Source organism: Numenius arquata, chromosome 14 (assembly GCF_964106895.1).
Source record: "Numenius arquata chromosome 14, bNumArq3.hap1.1, whole genome shotgun sequence".
NCBI classification, from domain to species: domain Eukaryota; kingdom Metazoa; phylum Chordata; class Aves; order Charadriiformes; family Scolopacidae; genus Numenius; species Numenius arquata.
Genome location: NC_133589.1, coordinates 3,361,754 through 3,386,453, shown reverse-complemented (window position 1 = coordinate 3,386,453; position 24,700 = coordinate 3,361,754). Strand labels below are relative to the sequence as shown.

The 24,700-nt window shown below is 42.3% G+C and overlaps 1 protein-coding gene across 1 annotated transcript in view; it reads left to right on the top strand.

Moving 5' to 3' along the window:
* The window catches only part of CARD11 (caspase recruitment domain family member 11), a 53,213-nt gene that overhangs the window by 21,758 nt on the left and 6,755 nt on the right, over positions 1–24,700 (top strand). Inside the window, exons 3-19 of the mRNA XM_074158732.1 lie at positions 7,578–7,790; positions 8,397–8,534; positions 9,175–9,500; positions 10,575–10,754; positions 12,715–12,867; positions 12,961–13,086; positions 13,580–13,777; positions 14,263–14,442; positions 15,481–15,535; positions 16,756–16,871; positions 18,056–18,159; positions 20,412–20,464; positions 20,548–20,680; positions 21,120–21,321; positions 22,136–22,262; positions 23,393–23,633; positions 24,047–24,143. Of these exons, the coding sequence (XP_074014833.1) occupies positions 7,578–7,790; positions 8,397–8,534; positions 9,175–9,500; positions 10,575–10,754; positions 12,715–12,867; positions 12,961–13,086; positions 13,580–13,777; positions 14,263–14,442; positions 15,481–15,535; positions 16,756–16,871; positions 18,056–18,159; positions 20,412–20,464; positions 20,548–20,680; positions 21,120–21,321; positions 22,136–22,262; positions 23,393–23,633; positions 24,047–24,143 (2,642 nt within the window). The remainder of the gene's footprint in view (positions 1–7,577; positions 7,791–8,396; positions 8,535–9,174; positions 9,501–10,574; positions 10,755–12,714; positions 12,868–12,960; positions 13,087–13,579; positions 13,778–14,262; positions 14,443–15,480; positions 15,536–16,755; positions 16,872–18,055; positions 18,160–20,411; positions 20,465–20,547; positions 20,681–21,119; positions 21,322–22,135; positions 22,263–23,392; positions 23,634–24,046; positions 24,144–24,700) is intronic.

Below are 24,700 nucleotides of genomic sequence, written 5' to 3'. Positions count from 1 at the left end.
TCTCGTTTCTCATTTACTTTCACATATATTATCATTTAATAACTAAGAGCAGTACTAAGAGTTTCTGCAATCTGTGTGTCAGATTCTTAAACAATATGGGAAAACAGAATAATATCCACCTAATCACCAGTGTAGATGTTGCCAGCTGAAGGGAGAAATCTCTCTCTGTTCGCCCTAAAGGGAACATAAACAACTGGTAGTGGCTCAAAACCAATCTTTAGAGTGCATTTTAAGGTAGAAGTATGAAATGGTGGAATGAAATTTTGAACAGACCATTTCCCATTTGCTAGAGAGGAACTAGATTTCGAAGTTAAACAAGATTCCTAATTCAAATTGAATGAATCCTCTGTCAGTAGCGCTCAGGCGGTGTGTTACTGAGGGAGCTGGAAGCATCTTCACTGTGGATAGAAAATAGTGCCACAGAAAAGTGACAGTCGTCAAAACATCATTTAAGTTATTGTAGAGGAGGAATTTTCCATTTTCTTTGTTTATTATTGGTCATATATGTTCTACGACCAAACCTGATTGGATGTTGCATGTTTGAGGTAGCACAATCTGCTGTTGGTTTGCTATTGAGGCAAATGTAGTCATTTCCTTCCTGGGTGATAAGATGATAAGAGCTCTGAACTTCTAAAGCTGGCAGACTTGAGGAAGACATAGATGTTAGGTCTTCTCACTAGATGGAGTGCAGAACGGGAAAGCATAGATCTCGGCCAGTTGTGAAATGGCCATTTGTGAAAGAGAGGTCATTACAGGTTCCTAATAAGTATTACTGCACTGATTAAGGTCTTTTGAAATGATATTTCATCAGATAAAGCATAGTTCTTAATGTGAAAATAGTTTTTTCCTCCAGAAAGTGATAGGTAGGTATTTTATAGCATTTCATATGCAATTTCAAAGCAGACAAAAGCTCAAGCGTTCAGCTCTTAAGCAATATTGTCCTGCAATACTGAAAAACGTGTCTTTGTTGCGTTCAGCGCTTTCTGATGTAGGGGATACTAAGCGAATTGTCGGGTGCGCTCCCTAACAATACTCATAATTGATCTGTGCTTTGTGTATGCGTTACCCTTTCTTTTTTTTCTGAGATGGAGTTTTATGTGGATCTCCTCTTAGAAGAGTAAATAAAGGCAGAGGAAGAGATAATTAAAGAAAGTTCCTATACTATTAATTCTTCTGGCCCTCTCCTGTTAGGACCGGAATATTGATTAGAGACAAATCTCTAACTTATTCTGTTGCTTTTTTTTTTTTCTTTTCATAGAGCAGAGATACTGAATCAAAGTAACGTGATAGAATCCTTTATTTCTTTTTCTCTCACTTGGTTGTTGAGCTAATAGTTATGAAAATGAGGGGAACTTTCTTTCCCTCGACTGCTTGTAGAAGCAAGATGAATATGCCTCCAGAGCTCTTCGAAGCAGTTTGCGAGGGTTTTTTTTTTTGTTTACCTCTGTCTCTCTTGTGTTCAGAAAATGGGAGCAGTATTTATGACTCTGGCTATCATCTGGCTTCAATGAAGATGTAGCTTTACCTCACTGAAGCCTTGCAAGTCTGCTAGTGTTTGGGTTTTGGTTTTTTTGTACGTTGTGTGTAACAGGAAGATTGACTCAATGGAATTGAATAGAATACTTTTGTGCAAAAATAATCCTATTTTGAGTTTAAAGCTTCCTGCTCTTCTATTACTTTGGTATCTCTTCTTACTCTATATTTTTCTTTTATATTTTGTTGAAAATGTGGCATTCAGTTAACTGATTGAAGGCTCTTTCCATATACAGCCACTGGGACCTAAACCAGAAATACAGCCCAGGCCGTTCAACAGCGCTGCTGCCTCCAGAGAGTATTCCAAGGCCTGCAAAATCTGGAGTAATAAAAATGCACTAATAATAAGTGTTTTTTCTAGGACCTCCCTATCTTGGTGGTTCCAGGTGTGTTGCAGTCACTAATTAACGAGTCCTACCTTGGCATAAAAATACTTCTTACCAGCCTTGTTTTCAGGGGGGGACACTGAGGTAGAAAGAATGAATATAAAGTGCAAATTCCTAAAGGCAGATGAAGACACTGTCTCCTCTCCTTTGGCAGTCCAGATTTAGGCACCTGTTTGGAAAAAATTTGCAAGTATAAGTAAACAAATTTAATCTTCTTAATCAACGTTTAAGCCTTTTAAAAGTGGTTTTCAGTACCGTAGAACATCCAGCAGTGCAGGCAACACAATAGGAAACTGCTGGTATTCAGCATTTCAGAAAGCTGGGGCTGCCAATCGAGCTCTCCTGTCCTTAAGCAAAGGAATATAATTTTCCTTATCACGCTTTAAACTGTGACTTTGCTCTAAAATTAAAAATAGCTCTAAATCCCTTTGTGGTTTTGTGGTTCCCTGATATTGGAAACCCGCACATATCCATAAAGGCAGCTTTTGAGAAAGTCACCCTGTTGTTGTACCTTATCATGTGAGGTGCTTCACAAACTCGAGGGAGAAAGGGTATTGCCCCATGAAATCTAGAGAGATGCATAGAAAGAGGATGTAATACCATACCCTCAAAATACTGAGGATAATTATATACACGGTTTTAAAGTGCTATTTTCACCTCTATTTTTGCTTTAAAGTGTGATAATTTATATGTGATGCTTTCCTGGTTTCTATACATGTACTTGGTATTTAACATAAACTTCTGTTCTTATTAACTTACAATTTGCACAAACATTTTGCGTGTTGTGGTTCCTTTTTAAACGCTGCCAGTCTGTCAACATCTGTGACAAATGCAGAAGTCCAAAACATTAAAATAGATCAACTCTTCCAAAATAAACTTCCTCCTGCTTTTCAGTATGAGGAAAATACGCTTTTTTTTTTTTTTTTACATTTCATGAAGGATGCATCAAGAAATCAGAAAACGTAGCTGACGCCCGCATTTTGGGTCTGCTACACAGCGATTTCTCAGTATTGACAGGCTGACAAGAATTCAGAGCAAGGGGATGCCAGCAATTAAATGGCCGGAGGGTTAATTTCCGCACCATCATTAAACGAATCACAAGAAACGGAGCTTTAGATGTGACCTGGTGATGAGCGCTTTGTAGAACCCCAGGTTCTGAAGCCTCCAGGCTTTATTTCCTTGATCAGTGGAGAGTGTCACGGACGTATGAGAGTGTGGAGTCGGAGTGAGAAGAGAGAACAGCTTTAACTGCAAGGTGATTTGTTCGGTTGAAAAATATAACAAAAAAAAAAAAAAATAGCCGACACACAGAAAGATTCATTTGTGTGTAGCAGCCAAGAGAAGGATAGTCCCCGAGAGAGAAAGGGAGATGAGGGGAGTGTTTCTTTTAATGTAAAAAGGCATTCTCTCTTTTATTTGTCTGCATCTACAGAGACCTTTGAAATGGATGGGACTAGCTGAGATTATTACTGGATTAAGAACTCCTGCAGTTAAAAACCATGTTGTGTAGTAACGACTGAAAGGAGCAGCGGGAAAGCAATTTTTTAACTGCAGTGGTGATTCTTACTCCTTTTTGGTTAACGTCTGCTGAAGTGAGTCCAAGTCTGTGACTTCACACCTGTGATTTGTAGTGGATGCCATAGTATTTCTATGACACATCACAATTTAGGAATGTGTTAGGTTACAACTCGAGAGGTGCTGGAATCAGAAACTGGGTAATGGTAATAATGAAGATCAGATGAAATAAGTGATTGCACATTTGTAAACTTTTTAAACCTGTCACGTTTCATTTAGTAAGTGAAGACAACTTTTCTGCACTATCATTGCAGGAAGGAAGGATAGAAACATGGAATAAGGTCTGTTAAACACCTAGAAAATATGTGTGCTGATGAAAATATTTTAAAATAAAAGCCACTGATACAATACCTTTTATTGGTTTCCCACTGAGTTTCAGTTGCCACATCCGTTTTTTGACCAGCACACCAAAATTGCAGCCAATCCCAAACATTTTATTTCCTAATCAACATTATATTAATTACTAAATCAAAGAGATGTGGCCACACTAGGAAGGGCGCTGTACTAATACCAGCTGCCCGTTGCTGTTGTCTCTGGAGCAGCTCCACAAGGGAGCGGAGCTGCCTGGGGATTACACCCTTAGACCAGCCTGGCCCCAGAAACACAGAGAGGCGGGAGCCCCAGCTGTGGGAAAGAGGGGAGTCCTGGTCCCCAAAAGGGGTCAACAGTACTGTGAGTGAGGAGAAAGCTTGGCCACGCTTCTGGTGGGATATTTCCAAGGTGGAAATCCGAAAGAGAAAGGAGTTTCTGAAATGCCTACGTGGCAGTGAGGGACCACTCCACTAAATGTTCTTTCTATGGGCTTGTCCCTGATGATAGACTGTGCTTAACAGGAGCTTGCTACCAGAAACCTCCTTTTAAAATTCTTAGCCACTCATGCAATATACTTATTACTTTCCTATTAAACATTATGTCCCCAAAATAACAGTATGGATGTATTATGCCCATACACGTGGGGCTATTTGATAAAGGTATTTTTAATGTCAGGTAAAAAAATGTATTCATGTTGAGAATTACGCTGATGAGTGAACTCTTCTTTGAATCATTTAATGGAGAAATCCCTTACTAATGTCCTGAGGGACCTGCTGACAGTGTGTAATAATTTCTGGTTCAGTGCAGCAGATTACAAGATATCTTTATGAAATTCAGGCAAGTGCTTCTTTTGCACTCTGGGGTCCATCTGTGAGCTTCCTGGTACTCTCCCCAAAATTAAAGGGCCTGCAACACACCCTTTTTTTAGACGCAATCGATAGCTGTGGCTGTAAGATGACTGAGGTACTGTGTGACCTTCTGCTTTACTGCCTTCTGCTCCCAAAAGTTAAGCTTCTCCAATTATGTAGTTTGTTACATTCACCTTTGAAGTGAAATACAGTTATTTCCAGAATAAGTGGTGGAGAGTAAGGTTCATGAGAATGTATGTGTACTTCAGATGAAGCTATTTCACCTTTAGCATTCCTCCCACTGCTACCTACCTTATATAGCTTTTTCTATTATTTTACTTTTATACTGTTCATTACTGCAGTGTCATCTTTACCGCACGTAAATACTGGCATTCAGTAAGGATTTCACCCGGTTTGTGAGGAGATTTTAAGACCAGAGAGATCTCCCCATAACTACAGCCATGGCCCCATGATTCTGGATCCCGTTGAGCAACCCTTGGTCTTCCTCGCCCTGTGAGGACTCTTGTCTCTCCCAAACCATCCAATAGCAGTCACTGGAGTAATGAAATCTACATGCAAGCAGAAGAGAAAATGCGAAATAAGTGGTTCCTAAGGTGTGAAACTACAAAGAAAAGAACTCCGGGGGAGTTGCTGGATTAGAGGAGAAGAACAAAACCCCTGGCAATACTCCCCTAACTTGTCCAGAGTATGAGAAACCCAGCCAATTTTTTTTAATTGAGATATTAAATGCCAGTCTATGATTTTGGACAACTTGGGAAGGCCTTTGAAAATATCATGCAAAGAACATGCATTTTCATAGGACTATTCTGTATTTCATTATGATAGAACACTGACAAACACATTATTTAGCAGATTAGTGCTTTTGGTTTTAGTTTTCAAAATAAGGAGTTGATCGCCCCTGGCTATCCAGATTAATAGCTGGTTTTGCCCGGTTATGTTCATAACACAGGCAGCTTTGCAGTTCCTAAAGCTGGAAACTGAGGAAACTCTAACACAACGGAGAGAACTCTTCTGGTCCAAGAAAAACAACCTGTTGCTTTTGAGCTCTTTAGTTACTGATTACCAGCAAGGCCTCATAAAGCACAGCTCTCATCTCATATGACCTAACAACTGCACGGTCGTCTTATAGCATGGTCTCTGACAGGGTAAAATAACTCTGGAAGTAGAAGCTTATCTTCTTGTGCCACCCCGATCTCATAGAATCATAGAATCATCCAGGTTGGAAGAGACCCCTGGGGTCATCGAGTCCAACCATCTACGCTACACTACAAAGTTCTCCCCTATATCGTATCCCCCAACACCACATCTAAACGTCTCTTAAACACATCCAGGGATGGTGACTCAACCACCTCCCTGGGCAGCCTGTTCCAGTGTCTGACCACTCTTTCTGTGAAAAATTCTTTCCTAATGTTCAGTCTAAACCTACCCTGCTGGAGCTTGAAGCCATTCCCTCTTGTTCTGTCATTAATTACCTGTGCGAAGAGACCAGCACCAACCTCTCTACAGTGTCCTTTCAAGTAGTTGTAGAGAGTGATGAGGTCTCCCCTCAGCCTCCTCTTCCTCATACTAAACAGTCCCAGCTCCTTCAACCGCTCTTCATATGATTTGTTTTCCAGGCCCTTCACCAGCTTCGTTGCCCTCCTCTGCACTTGCTCCAGCACCTCGATCTCTCTCTTGGGTTGAGGTGCCCAAAACTGGACACCATACTCAAGGTGTGGCCTCACCAGTGCTGAGTACAGGGGCACAATCACCTCCCTACTTCTGCTGGTCACGCTATTTCTAATACAAGCCAGGATGCTGTTGGCTTTCTTGGCCACCTGGGCACACTGCCGGCTCATATTCAGCTGCTTGTCAATTAGAACCCCCAGGTCTCTTTCTTCCAGGCAGCTTTCCAACCACACTTCCCCAAGCCTGTAGCGCTGCTTGGAGTTGTTGTGGCCCAAGGGCAGAACCTGGGCACTTGCCCTTGTTGAAACTCATGCCATTGATTTTGGCCCAATGATCCAATCTATCTAGGTCTCTCTGTAGAGCTCATCATCTTGAGAAAGCTAGAATGCAAAAATGAGGCTTGTTTCAAGGGTTAACACTTATTACAAAATTAAGAAGGAAGGATTTTCACAAAGTTTCTTTACTCTTAACTTTGGTACAAGTTTTCTGGCCTCCTTGTTGCCTGCCTTGTAACCTTCTCTAATGAGCTGGTTACAAATGAGGAGCTGGCAGGAAACTGCTTAGCAAGCACTCAGAAACCATGTGATAACATTTGCATGAGTCAAGAACGTTTTCAGGCTTCAGTGATACCACGCTCGTACTTATCCACTCATGCGGAGAAAGGCAAGGTCTGAACTCACAGGTACTTGTGTTCATGCCCATGGATCAGTCAGTCCTTAGGAGTTAATTATTCTTGTGGTGCGGTCATTTACAGGTGTTGGCTCATCACAGGTATGCAGGGAAAAATGCAGGTTCAAATCAGTGCAGCCGAGAGGAAGGAAGGAGGTGGGAATTCAAGCCCTAGCTGCCTGCGGCAGGGATTTGTCTTTGCTCGGAGCTCGGCGTGTTCATCGCCTTTCTTGCATTGCGCCATGTCCTCTACCCTTCCTTCTAATATGAAGAGGGATTCTCTGACTTGTAGAGACCTTCGTGGAGTTGGCTGAGCTGCAGATTCATCACTAGAGAGCAATATGCAATAGTTCATAGGCTCAAGATAGCACTTCTCTGAACTGTCACTTTCCCGATGAGCTGTGGATGGGCTGCTCTTCGGTTCAAGCGGCTTCAATACAGGGCACATCCAGCATTCGTCAGGAGTGACTCTAAGCTCATCCTATGTGACATGGAAGCACAAAAGAGTAACAGCACAGAAACCATCCTGTTTGATGTTCGTTTGCCAATTGTTTTTCTTGTTAAGGGGGAGAGCCAGAGATGGATGACTGCCTGGAGACGCTGAAAGATGAGGAGGAAGCTTTGTGGGAGAACGTAGAATGCAACCGGCACATGCTGAGCCGGTACATCAACCCGGCCAAACTGACCCCCTACCTGCGACAATGCAAAGTCATCGACGAGCAAGATGAGGATGAGGTGCTTAACTCACTTATGCTGCCCTCCAAAATTAACCGAGCAGGTAATTATTTTGTGAATGGCTACCTCCACATCTCTATCTCAAGGGCATTGTTTTGCTAAATCTGGATGAAGCCTGCATCAAATCACAGATTATCAAATGGAAACCCTATATCTCATTAAATGTAAAGGGGGGAATCTGGGAATCTGCTGCTGCTATTTTGGTAACGATGATTCTTTACAGTGCTGTGCAGATTGGAGCTCATGGGGTTCGTATTCCCATCAAAGCCTTGGCAAATACTTCAGTTAACGCAGGCAGCAGCCACTGCCGTTCCAAGAGCAGGTTTCAGCTGTCTTGATGTGCTTCATGGTTTGTCACTGAAGGGTCCGCCGTCCTCACGTTTCAGTACTGCCTGGTAAGGGCCGCACTGAATAATGTCTCTTTTGAAATTTCTGTTCCAGAGACCAATTTGCCCGCACTCCTTCAGAATAACAAACAGGACAAACTTAAAGAATAGGTGGCATTACTGTAGGAGTTCAGCCGAACTCAGTTCATCAGCCAGGTTTCCCACAGCACACTGCTGTGGTAGAGACAAACCTTAAGCAAATTTGACTTCAGGGATACTGTACTTGCTGACCTGTCACCTCTCTCTCTGGTCTCTGTCCTTAGGCCGACTGCTGGACATTCTCCACACCAAGGGCCAAAGGGGCTATGTTGTTTTCTTAGAGAGCCTAGAGTTTTACTACCCTGAACTCTACAAACTGGTGACAGGGAAAGAGCCTACACGGAGATTTTCCACTATTGTTGGTGAGTAGAATCAATCCCAAAGGAATAAGGACTATCTTGAAGACTGGGTTTGATATTTTCAGGCAAGAAATGGAAATAAAAACTAATCTTGTATTAGCACTCTGCAGTTCTTTAGTCCCCTTCAATGCAAAATGTGCCAGCAACAGGTAATGTGTAAAGCAAAAGAACATCTCAGTTGTCTGAATGAAGCTGAAGAGTTTCAAATGGAATTACAAGAAATCTCAAGAGAAGAAACATTGGAACAGTGGACTAAGTTACACTGATGACCTACACATGTGCAGCAAATTTGAAGCATTTGGATTAATTGTACCTGTACAGATTAATTTTATAAAGTTTGTTCTATTTCGACAGACCTGTCAGCTCAGCTGAAACAAGACAAATGTAAAGGCTTCGTATTCTACCCACACAAGCTGTATGCACGTATATTGTGATTCTGGTAATAGTGTGCTGTGTAAGATTTGCACTGTTGCCAGTTAGATGTACAAATATGTATGTGTTTGTGCATATTCTGCACCTCTGTACATATTCTGGGACATTTTTTTCTTAGTTCTGCTGATCCTACTTCGTATTTTTTTCATTACTTCATTACTTCATTCGTTACTTCATTAAATGTTGATAAGCTGTTCAAACATTTTTTCAGTGGAGGAGGGACACGAAGGCCTTACCCATTTCCTAATGAATGAGATCATTAAGCTTCAGCAGCAAGTAAAGACAAAAGATGTGCAGCGCTGTGAACTCTTGGCTAAGTCTCGCCAGTTGGAGGATGAGCGAAAGCAGCTAAAACTGAACAAGATAGAGCTGCTGACCTTCCAGGAGAGATACAACAAGATGAAGGAGGAAAGGAACAACTACAATGATGAGCTGGTCAAGGTGAAGGATGAGAACTACAATCTGGCCATGAGATATGCCCAGCTGAGTGACGAGAAGAGCATGGCTGTGATAAGGAGCCGAGACCTCCAGTTAGAGGTGAGATAAATGCTCTGGGCTGCTTTAATCAGGAGCAGCAATGGAAGATGCCAGTGGCATTTGGCAAAATGAGACCTTCTCTGACAGTAGGAAGGTGGAGAGCTCTCATTTGCTTTGCTTATTAAAGGCATCACTGTACAGAAATGCTAACTGCAGTGGTGGTGTTAGTGGCAGATAATTTACATACTTGTAATGCTACTTAACAACATAGCATACTTAAAAACAAATTTTTAAAACCATAATTCTTTGCTAAAAACATAATTTTAGCTTTTCAGGCTCGATAATATCTTGGGGCAGTTATCCAGGTTTGCACTACAACTGCTGGTGATTTATTCAGAAAGTCTCATATAGAGCATTGGAACAGCTTGAGGCCATTTAGGAAATACATAGAAATGCTTCAAGTGCCATAAAATTCACGCTTGTGTGTGTGTCGCAAATGAGATGGAGTAAACAACTACCCATAGTGGATCTGGACAGTGAGGTCCTTGGGCATCCCCTGGCATTTATCCCTGTGCATCCCTCTCATCTCTGGGATATTCCTCCACTTTCAAATCTTTCCTCCAGCCACGATCATCACCACCACCTTCCCAGGCCCCATTCTGCCTGAAACGACTTTTTCTTTTTGGGAACCCCTCTTTCCTATCCAGAACTCAAAGCCCCTGTTTTTCCCAATCTAAGGAGTCTACGTGCAAAAGCACAGTGTGTGGTCAGCCTCCTAAGTGTTAGTTCTGCTTCATGTCTCTCTGTTTATTGGAGGATGTGCCATTGTATTTTTAGTCCAGATGTTATCAAAATTCACAACCAGCCCATAGCAGTTGTAGGTAGCAAATAGCAGGCTACTGCCTGAGACTTCAACACTTCAATTTTGGGCATTCAACACACACGCACGTAGACCCAATTATCTGCTGCGTATTAGCATTCACTGTTGAAGCTATTTTTTCCACCTATGACAGTTCGCTTTCACCTGGAAGTGAGAATGTTTTCAGAGCAGTAAATATCAGAGCTAGGGATGATTTCTTTCCTTCCCTCTTCCCTTCCCTCTTTCTCCTTTTCACTGCTCCATGGCTGCTCTAGATTGACCAGCTGAAGCATCGCTTGAACAAGGTGGAAGAGGAGTGCAAGCTGGAGAGGAACCAGTCTTTGAAGCTGAAAAATGATATTGAAAACCGACCCAAAAAGGAACAGGTTCTGGAGCTGGAGCGGGAAAATGAGATGATGAAGACTAAAATCCAGGAGTTGCAGTCCATCATTCAGGTATAAAAGCAGATTGCTACATTTAAAATTCCAGCCACTTCAGCTCACCCCTCCAGCTTGCCCAGATGATGGATTCAGCTGGCTTTGACTACTCCTTGCCTTCAGGCACCCCTGAAGGCACCCACTCTCCTCCCAGACTGTCTCACACACCCCACATCTCCTCACAGCTTCCCTTCAGGATCTAAGTGTCTGGAGGAGGCTGTGAGAGTGGGACAGAGAAGCAGCAGGCGGCGACAGCTCCCATGTGTTTCCAGTAAGGGACGGGGAGTTGAGTATATAACAAGGAAAGTGGTACCAATGGAGAAGAGGAGATGGCATGGTCTCTGCTACCGCTTCTCACTGCAAACTCAACTCATACTCCTGTTATAATGCTAGGAAGTGTTGGGTGAAACCTCTATCTGAAAAGCTACAATAAGCATAAGCACAAAATTTGGAAAACAGAAGGTTGGTTATATAGCTCCCAGCTGTCTGTAGTACTCCTTGTACAAACACATTCAAGAGGAGGAGTTCTACACACAAAAAAAAAAAGTCGTCTAATAAATCAAGCTGTACGTGAGAGATTGCACCTTGAAGGAGCCAGAGTGCAGCTGTTTCATTGCTGAGCATTCAGCTCCTTGTTTTAGCCCCGCTGTGGTTCTTTGTAGCGGTCTGTCATTACAAAGCTGTGTTAAACAGCCAGCCCAGAAATCTCTGACAAGGATTCTCTGTACCCTGTTATAGGCTATTGTCATATCTGTGCCAAAAGGTCTCAATGAAGCAGCGGGTAATAAAGGTTTCTGTACTTGGGTGGTCACTAGTGACCAGAACGCCCTGTAGAACGCTGCTGTAACTTCCCCAGGGATCTCAACTAACCTTTGTTTGGGCAGACAGGGAGAAAGGATAATACCCAGCAAATTTAGCACCGTGTTGCTCTGCGAAGAGCTTAGCCAAATATTAGGACATATGTGAGAGCGCTGGGAAAGGCTTGTGGCGTTTCAAAATGACACTTAAAAAGTTATCAATAGAATGCATTTTAAAAATGCCTGTAGCTTCTAGCAGTGCCTAACGATTCTTAGTTCTAATACAAATCCAATTCAAAGGTTGGGAAAGGGTGTAGTATAGAAGGTTCTGGGAGTTCTGGTCTATGTAGAATCTCTTCTATTAATTGAAATGGTCTTATAGCACCTAAAGAAACAGAGAAATAATCAGGAAATAGCTAAAAAGAGGATTGAGATTTTCTTAACTGAAAGTATAAATAAACAAAAGGCAGCTTGTTTTAGAAATACTTAGGTATAATTAGAAATATTAGGTAACCAAAATGTCACTGAAATCTCCGACTTAGTCTCAGCATTTAAAAAATAAATAGGCATATTACTTGCTTGCATTTTATGCCTTTTCATCTTCCATTTATGGTCAATTTTGGATGGCAATTTACTTGTTGGAGCCTGCTCTGGTAATCTTGTTAATTTTAAATCTGAAAGAAAAAATATTGCTGGACAATATAGAAAATGAAGCAGTGGTACAAGCTACTCCAGGCATGTTTAATATTCTCTGAGCACGGCCCTGCAAAGCCTATGCATGCTTTAAAAATTCCCCTGAATGTTTTCTTAGGCCCTGCTCTTTGGCAAAGGGTGATTTTTTTGTGCTCAGCGAGAGCTGATTAATAGAGAGGGGTTTTGAATGCAGGGCTTGCAGTGAAGAATTGTCACTGCATCCAAAATGGGTCGAATTATAGCCAGTACAATAAAACAGTAAAACAATTCTTTCATCAGGCTATTCTGACAGCAAGTCAGGCTTTATTCATCTTTTCTGACAATATTTTAAAACATGAACAAATGTCCATCTCTTCTTCTCCTGCTTTCCCACTGCAATACCATGTTCATTTTCTATTCCTCTTGTTTGTTACTGCCTTTGGTACTTTTCTCCCTGCAATACTATTTTCTCTCTCCCTGGCCCGTCTCTCAAAAATGTCTTTCCTCAGGCTGACAAGCGGAGTTTGCCGGATTCAGACAAAGCCATTTTGGATATTCTGGAGCATGACCGTAAGGAGGCACTGGAAGATCGTCATGAGCTGGTCAATAAGATCTTTAATCTCCAAGAGGAGATTCGTCATGTGGAGGACTTGAGAGACAAGGTGAGAAATGGAAGGATGGAAAGGTGGAATATCTCAGGCTAGTGCCTAAAAGACCTCTGAGAGCAGTGGTGGTTAACGGTGTGTCATTTCCAGTATCTCGAAGAGAAAGAAGATTTGGAGTTGAAGTGTTCAACGCTAGGAAAAGACTGCGAGATGTACAAGCACCGCATGAACACTGTGATGATACAGCTGGAAGAGGTGGAAAAGGAGCGAGACCAGGTATCTAACAGTTAAAATGGGGAAAATTAGTAGCAAAAGCCTGTATCTCGTGTGTGTCGCTATGGGGAATTGTGGGTAATTGGACCCAAAATACCATTAAAAAATAAACAGTTAAAAGAAATTGCTACTTGTTGGAATTTGCATTACAGTAATTAAACATAGGATAATATTGGGTTGTTTCCTCAGCGTAGCATCTGGCAGGCAGTGCCAAGATCTTAACAGCAGCTACTGCAGGCTCTAATATTAGTGTCAAGTCATCCCGTTTGCACTCTGGAGCATTTTGCCACCAACCAAGAGGGAGCTGAAAATGAACCACCCTCATCATCATAATTTTTAATGGTACTACTGTGGCACATCCTGGTCCTAATTGCTGTGTTAATTGTTGAATGGTTACCAGTTCTGGAGTCCCCGTTCCAACCACCTTACAAACAAAACCAGCAGGAGAAAGCGTTTGGTGCCCAGGTGCAAAACGGGTTTCTTCTCTCCACTGTAGGCGTTCCGCTCGCGCGATGAGGCTCAGACACAGTATTCGCATTGTCTGATTGAAAAAGATAAATACAGGAAGCAGATTCGAGAGCTGGAGGAGAGAAACGACGAACTCCGAATCGAGGTGGTTCGGAAAGAAGCTTGCATTGTTAACCTGGAGTGCAAACTCCGACGGCTCTCTAAGGACAATAACTTCCACGACCAGGTAGGGATAAGGAAGACAGACTTGACCTTAAAACCGTTTAAGGGGGTACTCGTCTAATTCCCTCTGCAAATTGACTGAAAAAAATAATCTCTTTCTACTAAATGTCAATTTAGTGAGTTCTTGAGTGAGAATTGAGTTGTTCAGTACAGGGGTTCATGATGTCTGTCTCGTGCACATGGCTTCTCAAAGGCTGGCACTCCACAGCTTGATTTTAAATGTAAAGGGAAGGAAGTGAAGAAAGACAATGAGTTTCTACACTGGGGTAGAAACCACAAATAATTCTTTTGAGGAATGTGCCCCAGTGAAGAGAAATCCCCACAAATGTCAATCTAAGTTACTGATTTAGCTCTGGAGCCACATTCTGCGTGAGCAGAATTCTGACTCACTGCAGTCACAGAAAGTTCAATCAGATTACTCTAAAGGGAGGTCATGAGGAGTTGTACCAAACTGGTCTCAGCAGCAAAGTGTTTCCTTCTGATCTTTAGAGTTTGCCACGGAATCTACCCATTACCATTATCTCCCAGACCTTTGGGACTCCTAGCCCAAAAGCCAATGGTCAGGAAGCAGATGACTCCTCCACTTCTGAAGAGTCTCCAGAAGATAACAAATTCTTCTTGCCTGACCAAGCTCGACTCAAGAGAAGAGTGAATCTAAAGGGAATCCAGGTGTGTCTTAATATGAGGCTGGAATGAAATAGTGCGGGGACTGTTAGAACTAAGAGACATAATCCCTGTTGCGGTGATGCCTCTGAAAGCGCTGTGCTATAAAGATAAGAACAGATTTGTGTATGATAGTGAGCCGTCAGGTTTTGCCCTGTGGTGATTTGCATCTTGAGGAGCAGATATAATCAGGCCTCGTAGACCATTTTCTGCCCCTTCTTCCCATTTTGTGTATTCTCCTTGCTTCTGCTGTTCATTCACATTCTTGGAGCGTTGTCAATAAATTGATTCTTTGCCTCCTTAACAGTAGTGAAAAAAAATGACATAACGCCCAAAGCCCAGCACACGAGTAACTGAAGGTGGAAAGCGAAGCACTGGTGGAAAAGCTCACATCAGCTGGAAGGAATAATAGAAAGAAATGGACACAATCTAGAGCAAAATTAACTGCCTAATTTAGAATTAAATTATGGCAATTTCCTTTCACTTAAGAGTAAGGGGTAGCATGAGTTAGGTCCATGATTTCCCCGACTAGCTGCATTCATACAGCTATTATCTGATGCTATATTCATGAATTGTAAAAAATATACAATCTAACATTTGGGGGTTTGAGCTTCTTTTTCTTTTCATCTGCATTTGAATTCTCCCTGCCCTTCATAACCTTTCTGAGCTCTGACTGGCATTATTACTTATGGCACTAGAGCTGCATTTTTCACATTGCACGCTCCAAAAGGATGCCTGTTGTATTAACAGCTGCCTGAAACCAGTCCCAAGGCACCCACTTCACCTTTTGTCTCTCTGTTCCCTCAGCAGAATCTGGAAATTGCAATGCATCTGGGCCAGACTTCTAAAAGTAGTTAGGCAGCTATTTCTCGTTCACTGCAGTGGCATTTAGATACCTAAATATCTTCTAAATTTTGGGTCCTGTTGTTCAAAGGAGGGCAAATATATTGCAGCATAACGGTGAAAAAAGGGGTGAAACTATCTGGTTTACGGTGTGTGGCAAACATTCTGCATTTGTGTTGATTTTTGTCCTCTTTCTTTTAGATAAATCCAAGAGCTAAATCCCCTGTCAGCATGAACAAAACATCAGAGTTTCAAGGTCAGAAAAAGCACCCATGTCCTTATTCCTTTTCTGTTGCTTTGTCTCATTCACTTAATCTCTTTAAGTCATTTTAACGAATGTGCCAACTGGGGAAATTGTTAACTAAGTCCAAGTCAGTAAAATAGACAGTTCCTCTCACAGTGAATGATGTCATAATTTTAAAGTAGTCAAGTGTTCTACCTGAACGTCCTCTCCATCCAAAGATACCTCCACAGACACACAGTATTTCACCCCACAGTTTACCTGAATGTTCTGTTTATTCAATTTTCCTTTTCGTTTAAAATTTTTTTCAAGTCATCAGTGTAATACCTGTGCTACAAGTCATTATACTGTTCCCTTTTTGCTGTTGGAAAAAAGCTGAAAGGACCCTAATCTAGTGATCATCTAATGAGTTTCTTTGTCCTTCAGCAAAAAGGAATTAATTTTAAATTTAAAGCACTGCAAAGGTTGAGGAGAGGGGGGTTGACCCACCCATCAGCCAGCTGCCAAGTTACCCAATTAGTTGCTGTATATTCATGTTCGAGCTGCTCCTAATTCCTCTTTATTTATGTAACGCTATTCTTGAACCGAAGACCATCTTCGGCAGCACTTCCTTTATTTGTCACGTGATGCACAAACGCTCGCTCTTGTACAAAATATGGTTCCTGCCCCAAGACGTTGCACTGTATGTTTGGTATCAAGTAATGTGCAACACTGGTACCAATTTGAGGTGCTGGGGGAGGGAAGGAGGCCACAAAGACGTTCATGCTGGTCTATCTGGGGCTGCTGAGGAATCTCAAGCTTCTTGGTCCCCGTTGTAAATTTTTTTTCTTGTAAAAAGAGTGAAATTCGGTGAGCCAACTTCATTGCAGGCTGCCAGATCGAGATGAAGTTAAAGCATAAATTAATAAACCAATCCTTCTTTTGTCAAATAGTATTCATAGATCTAATAAAAACGTACAGGACAGAATTGAAAGAAAAAGCTGGCAAGAGGCTGTCCAGAGTGGCGTGAATTCTGTGCTGTGTCGGGGAGCAGATGGGGAAGGAAAGGGATCTGGGGCTGCCGGGCACAGAGCTTCCTGCAGCCTCTGCCCAGCGCAGGGAGAGGAAAACAGATAACCTGACATGGAAAGATAATCCTAAGGGTTGTTGCAAATCTGTGAAAGGCTCTGTATTGAAAGTTATCTGATGTAGTTTTCCCTGGTGTCTGTATTTCTCTCTGTCATCCACGAGTGCAGCAGTCAGAGCACAGGACGAAGAGGGGGCCGATGCCAGCAATGGCCGCACGGACACGAGTTCCTCTAATTCTGTTTCCATCAGTAACTCCATCAGCAGCTGCGAAGTCAGCAAAATTGTAAGGACGCTTCAGGTGCCGCTTGCCTGTCTGTGACCGTCTCTCCTGATGTGGTTCAGAGCTTTCGCAATCCAGTATTAGCCCTTCACCAGCATCCCAGCTGTGACTGCATTGAAGGCCCTTGTCAAAGGCTCCCTTAATCCTTTTACCAGCATTTTGTTAGAACCATTTTATTAGCCTTTTTCAAAATCACAAAATTGGTTTATGTTTATTTAAAGTTATTTCAAAGGTACTTATGACCTCTTGCTGTCTCCTTATGCCATTTCGCTTTTACTGTTAGAAGGAAGAGATTTTCTTTAAAAGCTGCTTTGTGATTTATTTAAGAAAAATTTCAGGTTGTTGTTGAGTTCTCTAAAGCTTTTCCTGTCTATAAGTAACAGTGAGTGAGAAAAGGGGTGCAGATCGCAGCTGGAAATTTCTGCATACTGTAGGCAAACCATTTCCTCCCTGCTTGCTGTATCCCCATAATCTCCCAAGGTAGATATTCCGTTATACATACGTGAGCACTGACACAGCAGGACAAGCAGACAGAGTGAGTGCTCTTGCAGAGTGTTAATAACAAAGAACAAAACATCTTTCTAGAACACTGTGAAAAATGCTGCCCCTAGGAAATTAAAATTATATCCAAGAATAGCCAGGAAAGAACTCCCTGCCACTCATAATAGGCTTAGCTGGGTTAGTTATATTCTTTGGAATATCTGTTGGATATTCAGACGACTCATGCTGTCTTCCCCATAGTACAATCTAGAATTCAGTTTCTAATATACTAAATTAATAATTCAATGTATGGAGACCTGTATTTTTCTTCCTCATTCCTACTATTTATATATATAAGCATACATCTATTCTGCTTTTCGTCTTCCGATACGTCGGCTGTGCAACCCATACTCCACACGTCAAGGGGAAAGCTAAAATTCTTTGGTAAATCAGCCAGTCGTGTGGTCACAGAAAAAGGTACTGTGCCAGCACACAAGCTGTGCGTATTGCTAAAATTCTGGAATATATGAATATGAATGCTCTTGCAGGTAGCATTCTGCCAGTCTAGAAGCAATTTTTCTTACTGTTGTGTGTGCTTCCCAGCGCAGAGCACCGCTGGCACGCTAGCAGGCTAATGCTTCTGTAAGTTAGAAATGATAGCACGTTTAAGACAGATAACCTTTCTGTCACTTTATTTTTTTCAAAAGCAAACCCTTAGAAATCGCAACGACAGTATCATGTCTACCACTCCTGAGCCTCCAGGAAATGACTCCATAGTCCGACGTTGCAAAGAGGATGCCCCTCACTGCAGGTAGGTAGCCATGCTGGTGAATTACACCCTGGACCTGTAGTCACAAGGAGGTGGCAAACAGGGCCTTAGATGTCACAGAATCACAGAACGCTATGGGGTTGGAAGGGACCTCTGGAGATCGTCCAGTCCAACCCCCCTGCCAGAGCAGGTCCACCCAGAGCAGGTTGCACAGGAACGTATCCAGATGGGTTTTGAATGTCTCCAGAGGAGACGTGTCCTTGTGTCTGTCTCTGGTTGGAGAGCTGCGATTAGGCAGCAGGACTGACTTTCTAAACTTCTCAGGGCTGCAGACCTTCATCCCTAATTTTGTCCAAAACACTCAGGAGTCTCTGATAGTTCAGCTGATACAAATACATGCCCTAAAGGTCCCAAGCAGGAGAAAAGAACAAAGCCCAGGCAAATTGATCTAGAAGAAAGCAATACATGTGGAAGGTTTAGATCTTTATTAGATCTATTTTTTAGATCTAATCTATATTAGAACTTCATTTAGATTTTTAATGCTTTAAAAAAAGAACTTCTCTCTGGCAGACTCCTGCTTTTACCTCTCTTTCTCTGTGTAAAGCTTTGCAAAATGGCTTTCCACTGAGGGCATCCTCAGCTAGGTCTCCCACGCAATTTTCAAGGCTGCTGAGGATTTAGGCAGAGTTTATTCTAGTCTCCCTTAGATTCTCATATATTGTCCTCCAAGCCCCTTTTAAAATGTGTTGTTTTAATTCAAGATGGAGAAAAAGGGTTGTTTTGTTAATGATTTGAATGCTTCATGTTTCAAGTACTTAACTTGAGAAGCCTTTGGCATACCTGAACTTTGAAATATTTGCGGTATATTACAGAATGCAGGAAAGATTACATGGATATTATTCATCTTGTGGGCTTGTTTCACCGCAGCTCTGACTGTATCCTGCTCCATATGTTAAGGCGTTGGAAGACTGAGCTGTATTGAAATCTGAAAATTTTCCACCTATTAGATGCTCTTTCCCACTGGCATGTGGAAGGAAAAGTCACCCTGGAGCAAGGCCTGAATGTGGCCTTGCTTTATTGAGCTAATAATCGCTGAAGTCGAGTATCTCAAGAGCATGCCCAAAAGTTCACGTAGTGTATAACTTCATAATTAGCCTGCAAAGGTTTTTTTAACTTGTTTGTGAACATAATCCAAAATAATTGCTATTTGCATGCCAAGTTGCAGGTTTCACAGTTCATCTGATCTTGATTTGTGTGGAAAAAAAGTGAGATCATAATTGAATATGTAGAAAAAGGTGTATTATTTCCCTGCCTGTGGATGGTGTAAAAATAGCTGATTCTCCCCACACTGGCTGCAAAAATTCACCTTTCACCTGAAGTCAAATATGAGGCATATCAGCTCCACAGGAGACCTACAAATCATTGAGTGGGGAAAACAAGCTGTTCTTTAAACAGCTTTGCAACCAAAGGACACGCTTTAATGAAGTTCTTCTAGTGAAGCAGACAGATCACCCACTCGGCCGAACATCCCCAATGTCCTTTTAAGAGCAAGATTTTAGTGAATTTTAACTGTTTGTTTTTAAGGCCAACCAATCTAATCACCCTTAACAGGAAGGGTTGTGTCAGTGGGAGCTGGACTGGGACCAGAGCTGTGGCAAAAGCATGGTACACCTTCCCATTCTGTTACTGTAGGTATCTGAGCAACCATGCAAGGTACCATTAGGCTGTTATTAAATGCTTCAAGTACTTTAAATCAAGCAGGTAAATTACTCCTTTACTGCTGCACCTCAGTCACTTCCCTTGCCTTCACTCTGTCCGTTGGTGAGCTGCTGACATTTTTGATCTACCGTGGAAAAAACCCTATATACAGCATATATTATGCAACCATTTATCACCTGCAGAAGCAGGTGTGGTGTGAGTCACATGTATGAGCCCATCAGTCAGCACCTTCCCTTTGTCTTCAGCAAATCTTCGTTCCCTCACTGCTGTCAGCAATTCTTCCTTCTGAATCTTCTTGCTGTTTCACCTGCTTCCCATGTTGGCTGACACATACTGTCTTCCTGCCATCTTCCTACATCTTTGCTCAGCCCACAAGTATGATACTTGCTTGGTTTTTTGCAGCTGTACCACCGCCTGATGCAACACCTCCAACATCTTTCTTTTTCACAGGAAAAGTTCTGCCTTCAGAACTTAATGAAGTCTGGTGAAGTTTGAAATCTGCTGAAAGCTGGAAAGTGAACAGCTTTCTTGCTTTCTTTCTCTTCCATTATTTCATGCTTTGTTTTTAATTCCAGCCTGGTGGAAGAGGACAATGACAGCTTTGGATATGATGCTTTGGAGCTAGATGGTAAGAGACAAACATCCATTTCCCCCTTTTCCCTCTTCGTCGCTCTATCTAGGACTCATTTTCACTCTTGTTACTCTTTTCAGATGACAGTCATGACAGGCAATCGCATGGAGCTCCTTCGGTGCACTCTTCCTCCTCTTCTCATCAGTCGGAAGGCCTGGATCCCTACGAGCTCGAGCATGTCAGCTCCATATTTAGAAAGTTCTCTCTGGAAAGGTATTTGAGATGCCAGTTTACCTTCCTTAGACAGAGACTGAGGGGAAAGGCTGCTCTAGTAGAGATCCTCCGTTTATCTATTAATTGCTGAAAATATAATGGTAGGAATATGGTTTCAAATTTCAAAAACTTTCAGGCAGACAAAATGTTCTAGAGGCTTAAATTTATCCTTGTGATCTTGTTATCTTGCTGCGGAGGTTGCCAGGGGAGGGGCTATTATACATCTGAGTTATTCAGTCACGCCAGAGCACTTGGGGCTGTCCAGATGCTCTTCTCCAGAACTTAGGCAGTGATGAGAAGGATTTCTTTTTGAGTCCTTAGATCCTAGTGCTTGATATCACTAAAAGTTTGTTTATATGTCTGTCTTATCATTTAACTCTGCAGTGATAGTTAAAAGCTGAGATAACTGCCTAACTGTTACTTCCTTTCACGAGCACAGACCTTTTCGTCCCTCTGTCACGTCTGTCGATCGCGTTAGAAACTCCTGCCATGCTATCCAGCGCGTAACGCTGAACGGAGAGAGTCTCAAGTCAGAAATCACTCTGGTCGGGGGTAACGATAAAGGCAGCTTTATTAGCTCTGTGAAGGCAGGATCACTGGCAGAGAAAGCAGGCCTTCGGGAGGGACACCAAGTCCTGATGGTGAGCATGAAATAATCAACAGTATTGGATGTCTGTCCACCTACACGTGTGCGCGCTCCTTCCCTTTGTTTCTTCCTTCATCTTGTATTAATGACAAAAGCACACGACTCACGCAGGAGAAAATCTGCTATTGACTATTCAAATAGTGTTTACGGTCACCCAACACACACACACAAACACTTTTGCCCTTTATGGTAGGTCTGTATGGAAGAGATTAGAACTACTGATGGTATATTACAGCCCCTTTGAATGGACTAAAACAGGATTTGCTCTCAGTTCCCAGTACTCCCCTGCCTGAAAGGATGGATGCTAATGCTACTTAGCTTAGCATGATGACTCCTAAATTGTTCCTTAGAGTGGCCTGTCCTGGGACCAGGTGTGTTATGAACAGAAAGAGCTACAGCTGCAAAACAAATGGGAAGAAAGGCCACACACCTGCATAGCTGTCCCCAGCATCACAGAGGCAGGAGTTCAACAGTGCTTCTGCTAAATTGCTCTTTGCTTAGTTTTCCCTCCGTTGCCGATGTTCCCAAACCATTTTCCTATTAAAATGCCTCCAAGGGGTAAAAAACCGCAACGACAACTGATATTTCTGCACCATTTATTATTGGGAAGCCTGGGATTGTCAAAGAGCTGCAGTTCTGCAGCATTCTTAATTTGAGAGAAAATAAATAATTAGAACGTAATCTGCATCCTGGTAGCAAAGTATCTGCCTTGTTTAATCAGAAAAAGATTATGCCACTAAAAAAAAAAATGATATAATTGACTCAGAGATTGAGCCTGCACTGGAGAGTAATATTTCTTTCATATCTAGTTGGAGGCCTGCATCAAAGAGGAAAATCAGAGTGTTCCCTTGGATACTTGCACAAAGGAAGAAGTTCACTGGACAATTCAGAGGTGCAGTGGTCCAGTAACACTCCAGTATAAATCAAATCACGAAGGTAAGAGCAAAAGTATTTCTAATCTCCCATAGTCCCAGGTCTATTATACTGACTACCGTGGATGAGAACGACAGAACCAGAAGATTCTTTGTTATCAGTATCAATCTGAGGCATGTCCACTGCTGCTAATTATGGGTGCTCTGTGCCACTGCTCCAGCTTTTACTTTTGTGACTGAGAACAAAAGAAAAAAAACCCATATGCTCGTCACTACAGGACTCTGAAGAATTTACATGGTGGGCCAATAACGACATGACTCACAAAGCACTTTGGGCTTATTTTTATGTACAGTTTTCTGTAATACAACGTGGTGCACTTGAATCATCTTTATCCAGCTGAAGTTGATTTAGCATTTACCTGATGGAGTTGACCTGTTTATTATCTTTGTGGCTTTATCTTATCTTTAACAGCTGGAGTACGTGTGGTGAACGGATTTTGATTTTAGTGTTCATGGCCTGAAATGATAATTTCAGGTTATGGATCAAAAATTACACTTCAAAATCCATTTTTTACTGGTGTATATAAATTTGCGGGCTCTTTTTTTTTTTTTTTTTTTTTTTAATGCTGGGTATAGAATTTCAGCTGCATAGATCACACAGGAAGTGATGTCTTTGATTTTCTTTGATGTTTTCAAAGGTAGGAAAGACTATTGCAATTTTTTTTGAGCAGCACTTAACTGCAGGTAAAGCATGTTATAGATTGTGGGAGTGCCAATTAGAGCTAATAATAAAGGGAATAGCTTGCCATTAAAATTGGTGGCAGAACTCAAGCTGTACTTACAGGATAGAGCTATAGCTGTGTCTGCGTCTTTGCCGAGAAGTTCTCCGTTTCACGGGTCATGTGTGGAGCACTGAAAATGGAGTTACCTAAAAGTACCATCATAATGAGAATATTCTCACAGATACCAGAGGCATGAGCTGTTTCTGAATCAATGCCCCATTAGTGTCTTTAAGGTTCAGGCCCATAACAGTGTTGTAACTGGTGTGAGTAGCACTCTAGAAGTATAAAACCTCTCTTGGAGGAGCCTCGGAAGCGTGTGCCGTGTGCTTCTCCCAGAGGATGCTCAGGGATGCAGCAATCCTGGGGTCTGACCAGCAGCGATCGTGCTTCACCCCTTCCTTGGTTGCCGCAGGTTACCGGAGGCTGCTGGCGGAGCTGGAAGAAGGGCTGATCACCTCGGGGGACTCGTTTTATATCCGCTTTAACCTGAACATCTCCAGCCAGCTGGACGGCTGTACCCTGTCAGTGAAATGTGACGAGATTGTCCATATTCTTGACACCATGTACCAGGGGATGTGCGAGTGGCTGTGCGCCAGGGTCGACCCCTTCACGGACAGGGACCTGGAAATGGGGACCATTCCCAGCTACAGCAGGTGAGCGTGATGCTGCGGGACCATTGCTGAGAGCCGGGGTTCTGTAAACAGGGAAACTAATAACTGCGCTAAGGAAAGAGGTGTATGCCTGATTTTTTGAGAGAAGGCCAGGCGATGTTAAACAGCAACGTGAGCTATAAAGCTTTAGAAAGGAGACTCCAGATGTTACCTGAAAGAATAATGTGGGTTTCTCAAAAAGTATCATAGGAAAATATGCCATGGAGGTTCTTTAATCCTTAACTGCACCGCAGTCCTGCTCGTTATTTTGTTCCCGCGTTTACCGTGTGGTTCAGTCAGTCCTCACTGCTATTTCTGTTTAATCTTTTCTGTAGGCACAGAACTATTGCAGTCCAGCCGCCTTCTGAGCGGTTTCAATGGTGTCTTGATCTATGTGGTTCCATCCTTTCTTTCAGGGCCCAGCAACTTCTTTTGGTGAAGCTGCAGCGGCTGATGCACAGAGGAAGCCGAGATGAGACAGAAAGCTCATACAATACCCTTCGGGGGCTCCGGGTGAGTACCTACAAACAAGGTCATTTTAACACCTGTTACTCCACTGCTACTTGCTCATTATGTTAATTTTACAGAAAGTCCTCTTTACACTCTGTGTAGGTTTTGATTTTCCCAGGCAATTGGCACCTTATGTTTCCTTTAAATAATGTTGTCTCTGGCAACAGACCTAGCTCCAGCACGCTATTAACCCTTCCAGCTATGAGGGAGGACACTTTAGAAGTCTAATACCTGTTCTGTGTCTTAGTCCTTTTCGTTCTTCCCTGCCTGTAAGACTCTAATGCATTTTCATATCCACATGAGGAAGAAGCCGTGTCCTTGGAGTTAATAATCAGCATTATTTCTCTCCTGTGAACAAGCATCTAATCCACAGAGCTGTCATTGTCCGATGTTAGAAAGACCTGTCTCTTCCAACCTCCCTGCTATGGAGAGAAGTGGAATTATCAGGTCTTCACACACAACAGCCCTGCCAATTTCTCTTTTTCCCCTCAGTGAAAGTAATTTGATATTTCTTTCTTCAGACCCAAGAATTCCATCTTTACATAATTAAAACTAACTTC